This window comes from Halyomorpha halys, unplaced genomic scaffold, assembly GCF_000696795.3.
Source record: "Halyomorpha halys isolate HHAL.00 unplaced genomic scaffold, Hhal_1.1 Scaffold2543.1, whole genome shotgun sequence".
Classification (NCBI taxonomy): Eukaryota; Metazoa; Arthropoda; class Insecta; order Hemiptera; family Pentatomidae; genus Halyomorpha; species Halyomorpha halys.
In genome coordinates, this window is record NW_027113274.1 from 36,168 (window position 1) to 55,859 (window position 19,692).

Below are 19,692 nucleotides of genomic sequence, written 5' to 3' on the forward strand. Positions count from 1 at the left end.
CTTTGATAAACGTCCTTCGACTGGCATTGGAAGAGTACACTTCATTGATTGAGACGCCTCAATACATCAGGACTCGGGGCGACTCTGATAAGAGATAAATTAAAGAAAAGGAGAGAATAGAAGAGAAGGATAGATAAGAAGTAAGGAAAACAATAGCAGGGCCAGGAGACAAAGGGCTAAGAGCCCAATGGGAGATAGGTCGGCCCTTTGATGTCTCTTGTCTTGGTCAAGACCAAGAAGGTAGAGGAGGCAGAATGGTATTAGGGTCCATCGAGTTATATTCAGTCCTCAAGAGGATTAGCGAACATGTACCATTCTCTCAAGTACAACAGAGATAATATCTTAATATCTGTATCTTAATTACGGAGGGCAAATTCTCCAGAAGAAGGAACTGAAATCACTGTTGAGCCTTATCCATACGTTTGCTACTTGCCTCATATCCAAAATATCTAAAATGTTAGTCAAACAAAGAAACAAACCAGCGTCGATATCCATAAGCGTGTGTGCTCCCGAAAGCCTTATATACCGGATCTTAAACTTGTGTCAATCTTCAATTTAAACAAGGTAGATAAAAAAAAAAATTATATTTGTTCTTTTATTCTATTCTTTCTATGTTTTAATTTTTAATTTTTTTTCTTCTTCTATTTTTCATTATTAATCTATAATAATCTAATTATATTTTCTCCATTAATTCATTCACAAAGACATCATTCCTATATTTCCCTCTTTAACAAACATAAAATAAAAATTACAATATGTACACATTAAAATATATCTAAGAAGATGGTCAGGTCAGGGTTGCGGTCAAAAAAAGAACAAATAGTTTATAACTATTTTAATGTCCAACGTTTCGCCTCACTTTGCAGGGCTTCATCAGGACATAAAAAGATAAAAAAAACTGAGAATATAACAACAATAAGATACAATAACTACATAAACTTGAATAAAAAATAAGTAACAATGGCAAGAGTAAATTAAAAAAAAAAAACGTAAAATATACAGTTAAGAAAGTACAGGAGACGTACATAAAACAAAAACAATACGGAAAAAAAAAAACAACTCAACAAATCCGTTATCCACTCCCCCACGCTTTCGCTTTATTGTCGCCTTCTGTTCAACCTTTGAACAGGTAAGTGGTCCCAATTTGTACTTTGCTCATTTAATATTATTATTATTTTTATTTATATTTATTCTTTCAAGACGTTTATTTTATCTCTACTTTTTTTTACGCCGTATTGTTTTTGTTTTATGTACGTCACTTGTATTTTCTTAACTGTATATTTTACGTATTTTTTAAAAAAGTGTTTACTCTTGCCATTATTACTTATTTTTTATTCTTATCATTGTTTATTCAAGTTTATGTAGTTGTATCTTATTGTAGTAATGTTCTCAGTTTTTTTTTATCTTTTTAGCCCTGATGAAGCCCTGCAAAGTGGGGCGAAACGTCGGACATTAAAATAGTTATGAACTATTTTTTTCTTTTTTTGACCGCAACCCTGACCATCTTCTTATATTTAAATCTTACGGTCAACTATATATACATATACATTAAAATATATCGTATTTTCTTACATAAATACCACTTAATTCAATTTAAAAAAAAACAAAACACAAATATCTACATAGTAGATATACATAAAAATCTATATAAATATATGCATACATTCATATACAGATATAAATATAAAATAAAAAAGTAATAAATAGACATAAAAAGTATTAAATATATGTAAAATACATCCATAATCTGGCTGACTGTGGTGCTTCTGCGTTCCGGCGCTCCTAGCGGACGAGAGGTTCATCATCATCAGATGATTATAAGAAATGTTTGTTTGTTTTCAAATGGTTATAACTAACTATCTTTTGGTTATAACTTTATAAAGATCCTTTCAGTTACTTCTAATGGTTCACCGTTATTTCATTTTCATAGTTTCATTAAAACTGTGTAGGTGGGACTTTTATTTTATTCTATTTTTTTAGGTGATTAATTTACATAGTATTTCCCAAAACACCAAGATACAGCTGTATTATCCTTAATTTCTTATCGCTTTATTTTTATATAATATTTATCAAAACTTAAATTACCTTATTGTATCTTATTGTTTTAACATTTGTAGTTGTTTTTTTTTTGTAACTTTTGAGCCTGACGAAGCCCTCCAAAGTGGGGCGAAACGTCGGACATTAAAATAGTTAGAAACTATTTGCTCTTTTTTTGACCGCAACCCTAACCGTCTTCTTATATTTAAGTTTTACGGTCAACTATATATACGTATATATAATTTTGATTTGATTTGAAATTAATATATTACTGAAAGTATATATATGAAAATTAAAAAAATATTTGAAGACCAAGGAACCCAAATGAGGATCGAACTACTAGTGCAAAGTTATCCCCTCCCACCTTTTTTTACGAAATTTCGTCAAAAGAGAAGATTGATAATTAAAACTAATAATTAAAACTAATATTTTCATCACGAATAGACTTCGAACAAATATATGATTTATTTTACATATACGTTCATGTATCGAGAAGAAGGAAATTATAAACCTTTCAAAATATTTAAGGTAAGTTATACCTTGAAGGGCAATGGTAACCCACTTCTACGGTATGCTGAAAAGAAGCCATGTTTAAATTCGTACCTTAAACGAAGTCAATACGATATAAAAGGATTTTTTTTTTGTTAGTTGATATAATCTTAGATACATATAAAATATATACCTAATTATATATATATAAATATATCTCCATTAAAAGGCTTTCGGTAAAAATTTTAATGTTATCAAATTAATATAAGTTGAATAAAAAATGTTTGCATTTATTTATTGACAACTGAGGGTAATTGATTCCCATTTAAAAATAACAAAACTTGAATACAACTCGCGGATCGAATATACTAACATCAACGTCTAATCCGTACTCGGGGGAAGGACCTGATTTTCTAGCGAAGTAATAAACTTCTTTAGTTTCATTTTTCTTCTTTTTTTTATTTTTTTTTTCCTTTTGCTTTTTCTTTTTGCAACTTTTCGATTTCTTTTTTTTTCCTCCTTTTCTCTTGCAGGCTTTTCCCTTTTTCCCTTTTTTCTTTTTACCTTTCTTTCCCTTAGGAGCGTTTTCTTTGGTTTTAGAACCTCGCCTTGCCTCGCCTTCTCCTACGCCCCCAAGATTTGCATTTTCTGAACCTCCGGGACCCTTCTCTTTTTCGTTGAGGTTTAGTAGAGAATCTTTCGATCCCGTCCCAGCTCTAGTAGTTACATCAATACTCTCTCCATAATCGTGGTCTGGTATACTTTTACGGTCAACTTTATCCTGGAATTGAATGCGAGCACAATTTTCTTTGCAAATAGGACATTCCGGAAATGTTCGAGCGGTTCCTAAAACGCACATTTTCTCATCAATATCCTCTAATGGTATGCTAGGTTCTATTTTCGTTGTTGGGATCTTCTTTCTGGGATCATCAGTTTTTAAATGAACTTGACATACTTCGCAAATAGGAATTGATACGTCGGGATCGTATTTTTTCTTGGCTGAAAGGTAGCATTTGCACGGATAAAGATGATTCCCTTGCTTGATGATGTTGAGAATGACATTTTTTTCCAATTTCCTCTTTTTCTTCTTGATAATCTTCCTTTTTCGTTCTTCAAAGTTCTCTTCTAATTTATATTTTTCGCACATTTTCATTGCCGGGACCCGTACAGGAGACTCAGTTTCAGAAGATGTGTGGTCTAATATTTTCTCGGCTTTGACGAGACTGGACACGTAGAGTATTCTCTTGCGAAAATATTTAAGTAACGGATCATTCCTCTCTGCGAGCCTTCTCGTTTTCTGTCTGAATCTGAAATACGTCATATAACTTTTACAATCGCATTCGTTTTCGACTAAATATTTTTTATAATCGAAACTTCCGTACGAGGATGCCTCGGATTCGACAACTTCGGGTTGTGGTTCTTCATCAGAGGAAATATAGTTATTAATATCGAATTTGAGAATGGAGTCGCTTTTTTCCATGAGCCGCGAAAGCATTCCATAAACGTCCTCCGAAGGCTTTTCCGGAACCTCCGGCTCAGTTGAGGTTGATTCTGAAACGCGGTTGATCTTCTCTTGGGTGCCTTCAGCCGTGGCCTGCGCCGCCTCGGCAGTGTTCCCGCTCTCTCTGGGACCAATGGACTTCTGAGAGGGTTGGGACCCGGACTGAGAACAACCAGAGCTCCGTATTGCTGTCCCAACTGTATCTTCACTTCCAAACTGAACTTTTCTCCTCTTATCATCCAAACTACCTTCTCTTGAAATTTCTAGATCTAGTGATATCTTAGTCACCGGTTTGTCCTCGATTAGAATTTCAAGACGTCGCTTTTTTTCAGAATCTTTTTCCGTCTGAGATTCTTCAATCGGTACTTCCGAGCACTCGCAGTCGTACAGACCGCAAGCGCACAAATTTGAACGTTCCTTATCTTCTTCCTCTGACTTCACGAAATATTCGTTGATGAACTCCCTTACAGTCCTGTTGTACTCATCTTCTTTGTAATTCTCTTCGATTATTTTGTGCAGCGTTTCTACCTTTTTGGTTCTGATTCTGTTCCTCTTTCTTCGCCTACTCTTTACCTGATTCAGCTTATACAATAGATATTCACGATATTCGTCGCAACCACATTCGCAATGACCACAGTGGCATTTCCTAACAATACAACAACTAGAATCTGAAGTCGTGCTCACATCCAAACTAATCTCTGAACTCCATTCCGACACGGCGTCAAAGTCACACAAGTCATCCCACCTGTCCAGATTCTCCTTGGATATCTCTTGAGCTTTTTCAGCTGATTTCGTTTTCTTGGTTATCTGCTGAGCTTCTTCAGCTTCTTCCATCTTCCTATCACGTTCATACTTCTTTGCGAGATATTTTTGAAACCTTACATATTCATTGCAGGTGCAATCAGATGTGCATTTACAACGTGTTTCCGAATCGCTCTCACTCGGGCAGGGTATACTTCCTTCACTTGATTCGCAAACACTTTTCTCTGAAGCAGATTTTATTGAAGCATTTTCTATTTCTGATTCGACTGATAACTTCTCCAGCTCTTCCACTTCGGTTTTCAGCTCCGTGACGGAACTTCCAGAGCTTTCTATTTCATCTTCCCAAGCTGGCATTTTCTTTGAGCCAACATAAAAATACTTTCTTACCAATGTTCCTTTTTTGGGTTGTTTGACAACTAATTTATTTATAATTTTTGTTTGGTTTTGAATCGCATTATTCTTTTTCTTTTTAAAATTTTGGTAGTCAGATATTTGTTTTAAAATATATTCTTCACTAAATATCTTTGCAAATAGCCTTCCTTTCATAGAATCTTTGAGGTCAACTATGGAACCTTTCGGGTTCTTCGAAAGGAAGTCCGTCATTTTTCTATCAAGATTAGAGGTTGTTCGCTCCATCGAATGGTAAGAGGAAGCTTCCATCGACTGATAGGAAGTTGGAGATTTTACTTTGAATAAATTTTCTCCGCTTTCATTTTCTGTATCTGCAACATTTTCGATTTCCGCTTGCAGGTTGACACCTTCATTAGAGCCAGATTCGACTTGTTCAGGGACTTCCGGTACATTTTGAGGGGGTTCGTCAGTACCATCGAAACAGAGAATTCCTTCATCTTTCATAATATTTCGTTTACCACGTTCGTCCACGTTATTCTTATTCAAAAAGGATTCCATTGCAAGAGTATTGTATCGAAAAGAAAGTTTTGACTTGATTATTTTAGATTTGTTTTTTGTACTTCGTACTTTCGAATTTATTGTAATGTTATTACTTTTCCCTTCATAATATTTAGAAAATCTTTTATATCTTTTCCAATCGTCAATGGCAGAAGAACCAAACGCAGATTTCCGAAAGGACAACAGGTGGTTCAGATCTATTGCAATTTCATCTTCCAAAGCGTTACCATCGATTATTTTCCTCTTTAATTTCGCACACCTGAAAAAATTAAATTCGCTGTAGAACTGTAATTTGGTATTTATTATTATTATTTTTTTTTTAGTAAGTAAGACTAAAGCAGGATATTAAAGTTTTTAAGTATATCCTTAGGTATATTTAGTTTGTTCTCTATTTTTCAGGAGTGCATGTAACCAGCACGAACTGTCCCTTTTTGGGAATAAAAAACAAATAAATAATTAAAAAATTTCTTATATAATATTTCATTTTCTGTTAACGTGGGACGTCGTCATAACGCGCTTAAGAAATTTTCGGTTTTTCGTGGAAATGAAAAAATCAAAAAAAAATCTTCTGTTTCTATGATGTAGGCATATATGACATTTGTACAATAAGAGGGTCGATTAAAAAATATTTCTTATAGTAAACATCTTAAGCTTCAAATGTGATATTTATTTATCAACATAGTCACCTTTAAGGCAAAAATATTTTTGTAATATATTTTTTTTTTCATTCATTCATTTTCTGAGAAACTTGTTTTATAACCTTTCTTGTCAAACCTTCATGTAATTGTTTTCTTCTAAGTTTTGATTAAAATAATTTATTATAAAATACTTCAATTGTGTAAAAAGTGGAAGTTGAGTGAAAGTTTGGCTACTGAGTGTCTTGTTGATCTTTTAATTTATGAGGAAGAGAATCAAGAAGTGCTAATTGACAACTGTAATTACATTATTATGATTATTATTGTCATCCATTACTTTATTAGATTTAAAAACATCCAAAACAATACTAACAAAATCAAAACACAACTTAGGAGGAAGTAACCTAACACGACAACAAACAAAATTGTGACGAGCTCAGCTGGTCTGTTGCACGACGTCATTCTTCATTTAACAGACCTAGTAACAGACTCTCAACCGTGTTATATGTTATATCGTTTTAGCATGCTAAAAGAAGGAAATATTTCTCCATTTAACATAACTTTTTCCATTTAACAAGTTAAACTTAAGATCATGAATACCCATCCTATCACAATCCTCCCCACGTATGCCGATGACACATGTCTATTGTCAGTGAACAATGATCCTTACATTGTATCCCAAACCCTCCAATCCCACATCACCACCTTTGAAGAATGGTGCCAAAACTGGAGGATTAAAATAAATTCCAATAAATCCCATCAAATCACATTTACCCTTCGACGTAAACCCATGACCTCTTCCCCTACAATATCCTTTAATAATACCCCACTTATTCCTGACAAACGACTGACATGGAATCCTCATACAAGACTAAAAAGACAAGAAACTGCTCGTAGATTCCGACTATTGCAACATTTACTAGACAAACGGTCTAAATTGCCAATCCATTACAAAAGACTGATCTACATGACTATTATAAGGCCTATCTGGACATACGGAGTTGAGCTTTGGGGCTCCACTAAACCATCAAATTCCTCCAGAATCCAGTCCAAAATCCTTAATGCTCTTTACTTTGTCACAAATCAAGTCATCCATCAGGACCTTAATATTCCATATATTGCCGATTTGGCCAGAACCAGATACCGTTCCTTCCATAATAAACTTCTCAACCACCCAAATCCACTTGTTTCTAAACTGGCTTCTCCTTCACTACCTAATAATCCTCCTAGGCGTCTGAAAAGAAGATGGCCTCGAGATCTTCTTCTCTAGAAATGTTATTGGAGTTCTATCAGTGGGTAGATTCTCCACATGTTTTTATCCTTTTACTATGTCACCTACAGCAAATTTACTTGTTGTATATATGTGTATACAGTTGTAAATATCAATAAATAAATTATTTAAAAAAAAAAAAAAAAAAAAATTTCCAACCCAAAAATAATAATTCCCAGCGTATGTTTTACCAAGCTTTTAACTGGAGCTCTCAGTTCAGGTAACGGGATCTTTTGGGTATTTGGGCAACAAAATCCAACACTGAAGATACACCACTTTGGGTTATGCGGCTTGAGATAAATCTGACTAAAACGCGATTAGATAATGGAGGCATGAGGAGTTAGGAGTGGATATAATATAAGTTATTACACGAAGCAAGTTAGCTTTAATCCATTTGGCTTGCTTGGAACGGAGGAAGCAAATCCTCCGGCGTCATTGCCAACTCTGAGCACGTAGAGACTAAGCTTAATTTAAACGCCTGCTATAAAGCTTTAAGTGCTTTTATATCCCTGGCCCTTCTCTACCTATGTTTCTTAAATACGGAATTAGCATAGTTGCCTATTTGAATTTTTAAAAAGGGTTGGTCCTTTTGAATCCATAGCTCAAGGAAACTGTACTAGAAAAAGAAAGAATGAGAAAGGGCTATAAAACTATTAAACGGAATTTCAATAGGACCGTACGAATTCAGTTTATAATTAGGAAATTTATTCGGATTGAATAGACTGTGAGACTGGCAAAAGATAATTGAATTCCTCAACATCAATAAAAATTCTTATCGTTTTCAATCGGAATTCCTAATTTTATGATCCATTGAAGTGATGGCACACCCAATACTATTTTAAAAATTAATACAATTTTTTTTATTTATTTTCATTTGATTAGTTGCCTGTAAATAATAGACTTTTATACTGCATCTAAGGTCATCGGATGGGCGTGGTAGTGCATTTAAATCTATTTTATGAAACCTAACTTATCGTAAGTAACTTTTGATAAATAGTTTAAATTGTTATCTCACAAATATATATATTTTTTTTCGGTTGACTCTACAAACATTAGGGGTATTCATAATATACTGTGTTAAATTTAAAATGTTTTACCATGTTAAATGTCATAAGTATAGCATTGTAAGCAGCCCTATTGAAAGTCACGTTAAATGGTAAATGCATAAGAGCTCCTAGCGGATTTTCTGAGTAACTTGTTTAGTAACCTTTCCTTCTAAAACTTCAAGTTATTGTTTACTTCTAAGTTTTGATTAAAGTAATTTATTATAAAAGACTTAATATAAGTGCATACGTTTGGCTACTGATTGTCTTTTTTAAATGGTCCAAAATACAAGACAAAAGAAAAAAAACACACAAACTACCAGTAAGTGACCTAATACGACAAAAAATAAAACGGTGACAAGCTCAGCTGGTCTGTTTCGTGACGTGATTCTCCATTTAACAGACCTAGTAACAGACTCTCAGCCATGTTACATGTTATATCATTGTAACATGGTAGAAGAAGGAAATATTTCTCCACTTAACATAACTTTTTCCATTTAACATGTTAAACTAAAGATCATGAGTACCCCCCTATTGTAGGTTTTTGGCCGATCGAACCAGCCTTCTCCACGCTGGCCTGTCTTGAGCTACTCCTTTCCAGTTTGGTGAATAGTTAAGTTAGGCAAACAAAAGTAATAGAAAACATAATAATAATAATATTTGGTGAACATAACTAATAACGTGGGTAAGGAAAATTAAGAAAAGGATAGAGAAGGAGAATGGAGTAAAAAAAAAAGAAAAAAAAAAAAGAGGATAAAACATAACTCTTTAACTTAAAATTTTTATTGGATTTCCTTAATTATGTAATTTTTACTTACTTATTCAATTACCTATATATACATTTTATTTTCCACTACTTTCACCACTTTATTTTTATTATTTTCATTTTGTACAATTATTTACTTTCAAGTCACTCAGTTTGTTTTATTTTATTTTTTTATTCATTGGTTGTTATCTTGTTATTTGCCCTGATTAAGGCTAGAAATTCTGGCCGAAACGTTGCAACTGTTAAATAAGTGATTTCAACTGATTTGTGGTATATTCTTACCTCACCCCTAACCATCTTCTCCTCATATATGTTATCCACGGTCAACTATCTTGTATTTCTTGTTAAATCATCGATAAAAGCATTAAATAAAACGATCATATATCCTAAAATCAATTAAACTGGAGTTTTAAAATTCAAAATTATATACACATCATGATTTGTGTGGTAGATTCCAGCCGTATACAGTTAAGCTGGATCAATATAAACCATGCATTGTCATAATGGTACGCTGAGTCAATAGTATACACATAGATATATAGACATATTCATATCCAGGGATTACAGGCCATGACGTAGACGAGACGCCATTACCCTAAAGGGGATGTAGAGGATTAGGATATAGCCAAAGGTATTAGGTGTACATGCGTTTGGCTAATTGCTTCCTCCCTTCTGATAGAGCTTCATCCACGGGTTAACAACAAAATCACAGAAATGTATAATTTTTTTTTTCATAATTTATTTATTCATATTTACAACTGTATACATATATACACATCAAGTAAATTTGCTGTAAGCGATATTATGACATGATACAAACATGTGGAGAATCTACCCATTGATAGAACTCCAAAAACACTTCTAAAGGAGAAGATCTCGAGGCCATCTTCTTTTCAGACGCCTAGGAGGATTATTAGGTAGTGAAGGAGAAGCCAGGTTAGAAACGAGTTGGTTTGGGTGGTACCCCATAGCTCAATTCCGTAAGTCCAGATAGGACCTATAATAGTCATGTAGATCAGTATTTTGTAATGGATTGGAAGTTTGGACCGTTTATCCAGTAAATGTTTTTGTTGCTATGATAAGATATGAGATAAGAACGGATAATGTGATATTATGTAGGGGTAGGAATTTACGGGTCTTGTATAGCAGTCCTGGGTGCCAGACTCGATCAAAAGCCTGTTGTATAATTTTTGAAATTTATTTTTGTTTGTTTTTCTTAAATTGTACTAAATTTTTTTTGTTATTTTACTTATTGGCTCAATGCCCTCACTACTTCACTAGGACATGACTGTGATAAATAAATAATATGAAAAAACAGTCATTGATACTGTTTTATTGACTAAATATAATTTTACGTTTTTTTTTTTTATTTTATTATTTACGTGATCTGGACATACGTCGTTCAACTTTGGGACTCCACTAAACTTTCGAATTCCTCTCGTATCCAATCCTTACAATCCAATATCCTTCGTAAAACCCTAAATGCTCTCTACTTTGTCACAAATAAATTCATCCAAAAAGACCTTAATGTTCCATTTTTAACCGATCTAGCCCGAACCAGATATCAATCCTTCCATTACAAACTCACTAACCACTCAAACCTATTAGTTTCTAACCTTGCTTCCTCTTTTATTACGGACAATCCTCTGAGGCGTCTGAAAAGAAGATGGTCACCTTCTAATGTAAAACGTCATTATAGTGCTACCTATGGGTAGTTGCTCTACACGCCTGTACCATACCATTATGATTTCCTCAAATTTACTTGATGTATTTATTTACATTGTAAATATCAATAAATCTATTTTAAATAAAAAATTAAATTATATAAGTGCTTCGACCATTAGGGCCAACTACACTGGATTTACAAATTAGATTACAATTGACATGTTCACAAATTTACAATCACAAAGTGAGAAAGTTACAAATTTACAATTACAATTACATATTAACAATCACAATTTACATTTTATAAAGTTACAATTAGAATTTACGTAATTAATAAATTACTATATTAAATTATGCATCCATTTATACATGTTGGATTTGGAATTAAAGATCATAGATATTAATTATTTTTAAAAAGTGAAAATGTTTTTATATTTTTGTGGGGTCTTCTCTCATCATCTCCTGTAAATCTGAAGAGAATCGGTGAGATTCGTGAGCAATACATTCAGTGAGAATGTGCCTAACGGTGAGATCGCTTCAGCAGTAGCGCACATCGGTGCATTTTCTTTTTTCATGAGATGACAGTGGGTGAGTCGAGTATGGCCAATCCGAAGACGCGTTAGTACCACATCTTCTCTCTGTAGCTGATTCAAGTTTCTGGTTGGACGTCTCATTGTCTGTTGGACCATTCTTAACTTGTTGTCTCTGGTGATGGAACCATTCGTCTTGCCATCAAATTTCTTTGTTCCAAGAAATAACATCTAATAGCTAGTCTGGCTTTTCATTCCCAGTGATCCCACAATGATCTGGTAGCCATAAAAACAAGACCCTAATCGTTCTTGGTAATAATATTAACCGGAGTGTTGAAGAGACAAAAAAAAATAAAAAAATAAAAATAAAATAAATAAAAAGGAAAAAAAAATTATAGCAAATTATGCTCCAACTGCTCAGAATTTTAGATTTTTTTTTTAATCATTTGTTTATTGTTATTTACAACTGTATAACATATCTACAACAAGTAAATTTGCTGTAGGTGACATAGTGACATGATACAAACATGTGGAGAATCTACCCATTGGTAGAACTCCAATAACATTTCTAGAGAAGAAGATCTCGAGGCCATCTTCTTTTCAGACGCCTAGGAGGATTATTAGGTAATGAAGGAGAAGCCAGGCTAGAAACAAGTGGATTTATGTGGTTGGGAAGTTTTCCATAGAAGGAATGGTATCTGGTTTTGCCAAATCGGCAACATATGGGAAATTGAGGTCATGATGGATGACTTGATTTGTGACAAAGAGTAAGGAGCATTAAGGATTTTACAAAGGATTTTGGACTGTAAGAGTTGGATTCGGGAGGAATTTGATGGTTTAGTGGAGCCCCAAATCTCAACTTCGTATGTCCAGATAGGCCTTACAATAGTCATGCAGATCAGTATTTTGTAATGGATTGGCAGTTTAGACCGTTTATCTAGTAAATGTTGCAATAGTCGGAATCGACGAGCAGTTTCGTGTCTTTACAGTCTTGTAGGAGGATTCCATGTCAGTCGTTTGTCCAGATTTAGTCCTAAGTAAGGGATCTGTTTGACAGGAACATGTGGATTTTAGAATTTAAATTTCAAGGTGAGAAGAAAAGTTAATGTGATTTGATAGAGAATCAAGGTGTGAAAATAATTTTAAAAGATATATAATAAGATTTTACAATCTTTTTACAAAAATCCATCTAATATTTGAATTTTCTTATTAACTCCATTCTAGGAGACCGGATCATTGCTACGATTATATTGAACTATTACAACATGGGGATCTGTAATTTTACGTTTATTTTGTATATATAGTCGTATATACGTATGCTATAATCTTACTGAGTTAAATAATTGAGATTTGTACAATTGTAGACAAAACGTTATAAGATGAAGGAAGGATACAAGATGACGTATAGAGGAGATAGAAGAGCATCTTCTATAGAAGGCGGCATATGGGCCTTACAAAACCCTATTTCCATAGCCCATAACTCAGGGACCCTTTCTATTACATGTCGTCCGACCTCTCTGTACCTTATTTAGTACCCAGGTATCTGGGTCAGCTGTGGTCATTACGAACCAAAAACAGCTTGCAACCTCACCTATAATACATATATCAATGTATTATATAAAAGAGATTTTTTAGGGTAGCTGACTAAAGCGGTATTAAGTTAGTAAAATATCTTTAGTGGTATATGAAAAACGCGATGTGTCCAATTTCTTAGAATTTTTAATATTTCATTAAGTAAAGACCCATCTCCAGGCGATGAACATAAATGATGTTGAAATGAAAAATAGTTAATTATTCTGGGGGTTGCCCCCTTTAGAACAATTACAAAGGTAATTTTTATTTTACAATAACATATATTGGCGAAAAAATAGTGTGGGCACACATAATTATAACTTATATTAAAATAATATATAAATAATTTTAAGTACAGAGGATTGGAGTTCTATCAATGGGTAGATTCTCCACATGTTTTTATCATGTCACTATGTCACCTACAGCAAATTTACTTGTTGTATATATGTGTATACAGTTGTAAATATCAATAAATAAATTATTAAAAAAAAAAAAAAAAAAAAAGTACAGAGGAGAAAAAAACTAACTGACTAAATACATAAAAAAAAAAGTTATTTCTGTACTCTTATAATATTGGATTAGATTGGTGAAGAAAAAGTTAGTTAAATAGAAGAGTTTTCACCTAGGGAAGTGTTGGTACATTACGTATGTAAGAGGGAATGGAGTTCCAGCGATGTGCAGGATAAAAATTGATTAATCAAACGCAGCAGTTTGGTGAAGTAGAGAGTTGATATCAGATAAACGAGACCTGGTAGTACTGTCGATGGAAGATGGAATGACATTGCAAGATATATATTTCATTAATTATAAATATATATATTGTAGCACCCATTGGTAGCACTCCAAGGGGGAGGGGGAGTGAGTGAGTGAGAGAGAGAGAGAGAGAGAGAGAGAGAGAGAGAGAGAGAGAGAGAGATCGTTATACACTGATCTATTTCAGTACGATGATCATTTATGGAGGTTTTTGAAACTGTCAACTTTCAGAAACGATATGTCTTGAACGCAGACCGTGTTTAAGGGGGATTTTCCGTTTTAAACTATGAGTATGCTGTGTATTTAGCAGCCAATACAGCGGGGTAGCACAACGTTTTTAAATCTCTCTCTTTTTTTAAAAATTGTAATAGTATCTACAATTATTTTTTATTAATGTTTATTCTCTGTTTTAACTAGGTTACTTTTATTAAAGGTAAAAAAAAAAATCTATAAGCAGCCAGTATCTTTTAATTTTCATTCGTTTTCTCATTACATTTTTCTTTTATTGTTTTGACTTTCTATAATCTTTCAAAGAAGTTTTCTTAAGTTATTTTTTCCTATTATATCACTTTATCATATTCCTTGTAGTTTTCTATTTTTTATCCTCCACATTATTTTTTATATTAAATATTGTTTTACTTTATTCTTTTATTTTTTGTCAATCGTATTATATTGCATGTTCACATTCTCTCTCCCTCCCTCCCTTCTCCCCTCTCTCTCTCTCTCCCTCTCTGATATTTTAATTTTGTTTTACTCATTTATTTAATTGCACATAGAATATTTTTATTTATTTAATAGCGATTTTCTATCCTTTTCATAATGGAAAAAAGATCCATCTTAATATGTGACGTTACAAATTAAAAAATTAGCTACTACCCGAAATTTGAATTGAAGATTCAAAAACGTTCTCCAAAATATTCAGATACGTAAGTTTGGTTTCCATATTATTAATGATATTAAATGAGTAATTTAATTTTTTTTAAATTAAATTCCTGAAGTTAAGTATTCTACAAATCCTTCTGAATACATATGTTTTTCCTGTGAGTGGAAAAAAGAAAACAGGAGTAAAACCAATCCGAGTAAATATTTACCCGGCTCTCTAGCGAGTAGAAGAGTACAAGAGCTACATACTTCAGCAAATTTATTTATGAAAGACAAATCCCTTCGGAAAGAGGTGCAATAAATAGAGAAGCATAGAGACACCTTCGGGACTGAACTCCCCCCCCCCTCCCCAACCTCCAATCTCCTAAGACGAGGACAAAATAAAGTAGCTATAAGAGGACCCCCCCCCCTAACAATGTTGTTTACCACCGGGAGGTTGCCATGCCACCCAGGGGGGGGGGATTAATTGGGTAAAGTCGCCCGTTCGAACCCTAACCCCAACTTATTGCTTCGCTCCTTCGTATATATATTTATTAGTGTCCGAGCTCCTCTATTGCCCTTTATCCTCTACTGTTTATTCCACACGCTGCGGTATTGCCCTTTCCAATTCCGTAATTTGTAATCGTCTTCTACGAACTGTTCGTGATTAATACATTTAGAATTAATTCTTAAATAAAATAAAACTATAAATTACCGCCAAATATATGGGTCACGCTAGCTTTCTCAACAAAGTATAATATTCCATATTATATCAGACAAATTGTAAATTCTACAGACGTGTCCATACCACTTCAGTTGCAATTGTATCTCACACTGATTTCGCACCCAGATCCACCAGAATCCTTCCATTTCTGACACAGTCTCGCCTGGTCTTAACAACTATTCTTCGAAAAAATCTCATTTCTTCTTACGTATCCTTCCTACGTGTATGTCGAGGGCTGTCCAGCTTTCTGATCCATACACGAGGACTGAAAGGAATACGGATTTAAATATCTTCTTCCTTGCCTATGAGAGTTTTAGAAATCTGATGGTACATTCCGTTAGCCTTATAAAGGGATACCTAAAATATTAATTATAGAATTGCATTAAAGCTCACTCAGTGGATTCGGGTTGTGAGGGGCGTCACGAGATGTTAGTAATACAAAGGCCTTGATGAATACATGTGGAGAATCTATCCATTGATAGAAATCCAATTACATTTTTAGATCTTGGGGCCATCTTCTTTTCAGATGCCTAGAAGCATTATAAAGCTAATATAAAAGCCAGTATGAAAAAAAATTTAGTTTGACTGGGTGGGAAGATTACCCTTACATACGGAACGTTAGGGTTTTAGATAGTAAGGAATAGTTATGAGAAGAACTTGATGGTTTAGTGGAGCCCAAAAGCTCAACTCTGTAAGTCCAGATAGGTCTTATAATAGTCATATAAATAAATCTTTTGCAATAAGTTGGAAGTTTATAACCCCTTAATTTTTATAATACAAAGATAATACAAAGAATATATACTGCCGGCTATAGCGATATACCTAGTGTCCCAGTACCGCCACGACAGATCTGGTATTTGAATAGCTACGATAGTGACAGTTACAAGTACTGCCAGCTATCAAGCTATACCTAAAGCTAACATGCGATAATACTGTTATACAGCTATTACATAGTTCAACCATTACGGTATTTGGGACAGTTACTGCCGTCGTGCAACTGTGGTGGCTTTATTGTGGTTGTAACTTCACTGTCACAATGTATACCTACTATCAACTGTCACACCGGGCCTAATGCGATAGTAATGCAAGACTATTATACGGTTCCACTATTAAAGTGGGTGTGACGTGTAATATGCCGTGGTTCTATGTAAAAATAATTTTAAGGTTTCTTAAATAAAAAAATATTTCATAACAGTTACCCCATAAATTGTATACATAAAAACTACGCGTTAGCTGTTAGCTGCTGAGTATTTGTTTTCAATAACTAACTCTATTCAACTTGCGCCATGAATTCCTTGTACCATTGTTACGTAAAATATTCGGAACAAAAAGGATAAATAAACGGAAGAATTTAAAAGGCTTCACTGAATAAATATTGAGCAGACTGGTCAAAAACGTCCGAGTGGTAGACCGAAACGTAGATGGGATCATTGCGGTGAAACTGATTTAGTAGCTTTGGGAGGGGTGGTATGGGCTTCGAACCTTCGTGTTCGCTAAACCTTTATTATAATTATTATTAATTATAAAAAATTGTTATAATCCTAGATAAAGTAGTTAGTAACTAGATATAGTTAAATAGTACAACCATATTTTCCAAACTATCGTAAACCACTCCTCCCCCTTCTAGTTTCCTCTGATCCTTGCCTCGTAAAACTTTTTCCTTAGCTCAGGTTTACGACTTATTTATTACTTTTTTTTCTTTTCTAAAACAATTTTAGCTATAAATGTCATAATAACGGACTGGCTATGAGGCACACTCTCCTCCCCCCCCCCCCCCGTGCCCAGTGTTATTTCATTCCTCGTATAGTTTCTATTTTGTTTCTTTATCTTCTAATAAAAAGGAAAACTCCTAGAATGACTTTTTCATCGCGAGTTTTGATCGCTCTGGCTATACTAGTTTTATATCAACAACTGCTTTATCCGGTCGCTTATTAAAAAGTATCAAAATAATAATCTGATCTGTAGAAAAATATGTTTTAATAAGTACACGTCGTTCCATTTTACTTCTCCGATAGAAATATAGATATCGCACCCTCACAAGAGCAATGTTATATCTCAAAATTTACTGCTTTTCAGAACTCATCCTTAAACGAACTTAAAATAACAATTTTTAAAATAATAATTAAAATAGTTTCAGTTAGAAATTAGTTTTTATTTTCGCAAAATAAAAATAAATATTTATTAATTTTTTTTTTATTACAAACTCTCCAATTTCTAATATCTTTTAATTTTTATTCACTAAATTTTTGCTATAATTGTTTTTAAAAAAATAAGTTTTAGTAGAAATATTTTCTATTTTTTAATTTATATTTATTCAATGTTATTTACAACTGTAAAAATAATAATACAGTAAGTTAATTGGATGGATGTTTCAAACACTCGAAAATCTTGGGAAGGAACCACCCATTGGTACTACTTCAAGCTTTAATTTAAATTAGAAGGTCCCGTGACCATCTTTTTTTCAGACGCCTCGGATGATTATCAGGGATTTTTAAGGATGAGAGATTTAGAACTATTGGGTTAGGATGGGTAAGGAGTATGGAATGAGAAGAGGCATATCTGTTTTGGGCCAAATCGGCAACGAATATAACGGGATGTTAAGGTCTTTGTGGATGAGTTTATTTGTAACATAATAAAGAGCATCAAGGATTTTACGTAGGATTTTGGATTGTAAGGATTGGATGCGGGAGGAATTTGATGGTTTGGTAGAGCCCCAGAACTCAATTCCATATGTCCAAATTGGTCTGATTATCGTAGTGTATACTAATTTTTTGTAGTGAATGGGAAGTTTAGAGCGTTTATCAAGTAGGTGTTGTAGCAATCGAGATCTACCAGCATTTACTTGTCGTTTCAGTCTTGTATGTGGATTCCAAGTAAGTCAAGATAGTGTCCTAGGTATCGAATCTGTTCAACAGACGTTAGTGGAGTATTTAGAAAGGATACCGTAGGACAGGAGGGTAGAGGTTTACGACGAAGAGTAAAGGTGATCTGGTGGGATTTAGGAATATTTTAAAATTAAAAAATTGGTTTTTACCAATTTTTATAATTACTAGAAAACAATACAGTATCTAAGTAGAGATTGAAAATTAAATTAAAAATTATAAGATATAAACCGGCATTAACTAACAGAACTTACTGGCTGCCCCGTCATATGCTCTCAGATGCTACGCCTGATTGTACAAATATACTGTCAACCAGTAAATGTTTTTATTGACAGCAACTGTCACACAGTTTATATCATAGCAGTTGCTGCCGTTGCTGTACAGTGCCAACTATCCGCTATCACACTGGATCTAATTCGACAAAACTCTTGACGTTAGTCAATGCTTTTACAACAGTAACTTCACTTCCACAATATGTACTGTCAGCTATTACATTATATCTAGTGTCACAGTACTGTCAGGACAGATCAGTTATGACAGTAGCTTTACTTCCTCAATATGTGCTGTCAGCTATCACGATATAGCTATTGGGACTATACTGTTATACGGCCAACTATTAATATTAACCATTGCAGCAGCTGAAATTGCAATAACTGTAAAGTATCAGCGTGGTAACTGCCTTTAATGTGACAGTAGCATCACTTTCACAATATACACTGTCAGATATTACGTCACACCTAGTGTCACAGTACTGACACGACAGATCTGTTATGACAGTAGCTCCACTATCCGAATATGTGCTGTCAGCTTGCACGCTATAAATATTGCGACAATACTGTTTATACGGCCAAATATTACATTGTTGAACCATTGCACTTGCTGGGACAATTGACCCGGCTGTAAAGTGTCACTGTAGATAACTAGCTTCACTACCACTATATTTATCTACTATAAACTATCACGCCGGACCAAATGCGAAAGCAATGCCATACGCAACTAGTGTACAGTTTACACCACAGTAGTGTCCTTGGTACAATAAACCCAAATATATCTGTTTAAGTTCTGAAAATTAAATAATTTTGCCTAGTAATTTTTATAAAATAAAAGATTCTTTCATGAAAGTTGTTTATAAATAACGGTTTCGAAACAAGCTGGAACAGGATAGTAGGCAAATTTTTGTTGTTTTTAAGATTATTGTGTTTAAATAAACGAGCTACTTTGGACTACATCTGGACTAACCTGGAACCTCACACTAGACTGAAAAAACAGGAAACTGCACGTCGATTTTGACTA

The 19,692-nt window shown here is 33.8% G+C and overlaps 1 protein-coding gene across 1 annotated transcript; it reads right to left on the bottom strand.

The window, feature by feature from the left end:
• Nucleotides 1–2,851: 2,851 nt before the first annotated feature.
• Nucleotides 2,852–5,698, bottom strand: LOC106691617 (uncharacterized). Its single transcript, XM_014437446.2, has one exon. It carries the CDS (start codon nt 5,696–5,698, stop codon nt 2,852–2,854), a length of 2,847 nt encoding a protein of 948 aa, XP_014292932.2.
• Nucleotides 5,699–19,692: the final 13,994 nt, after the last annotated feature.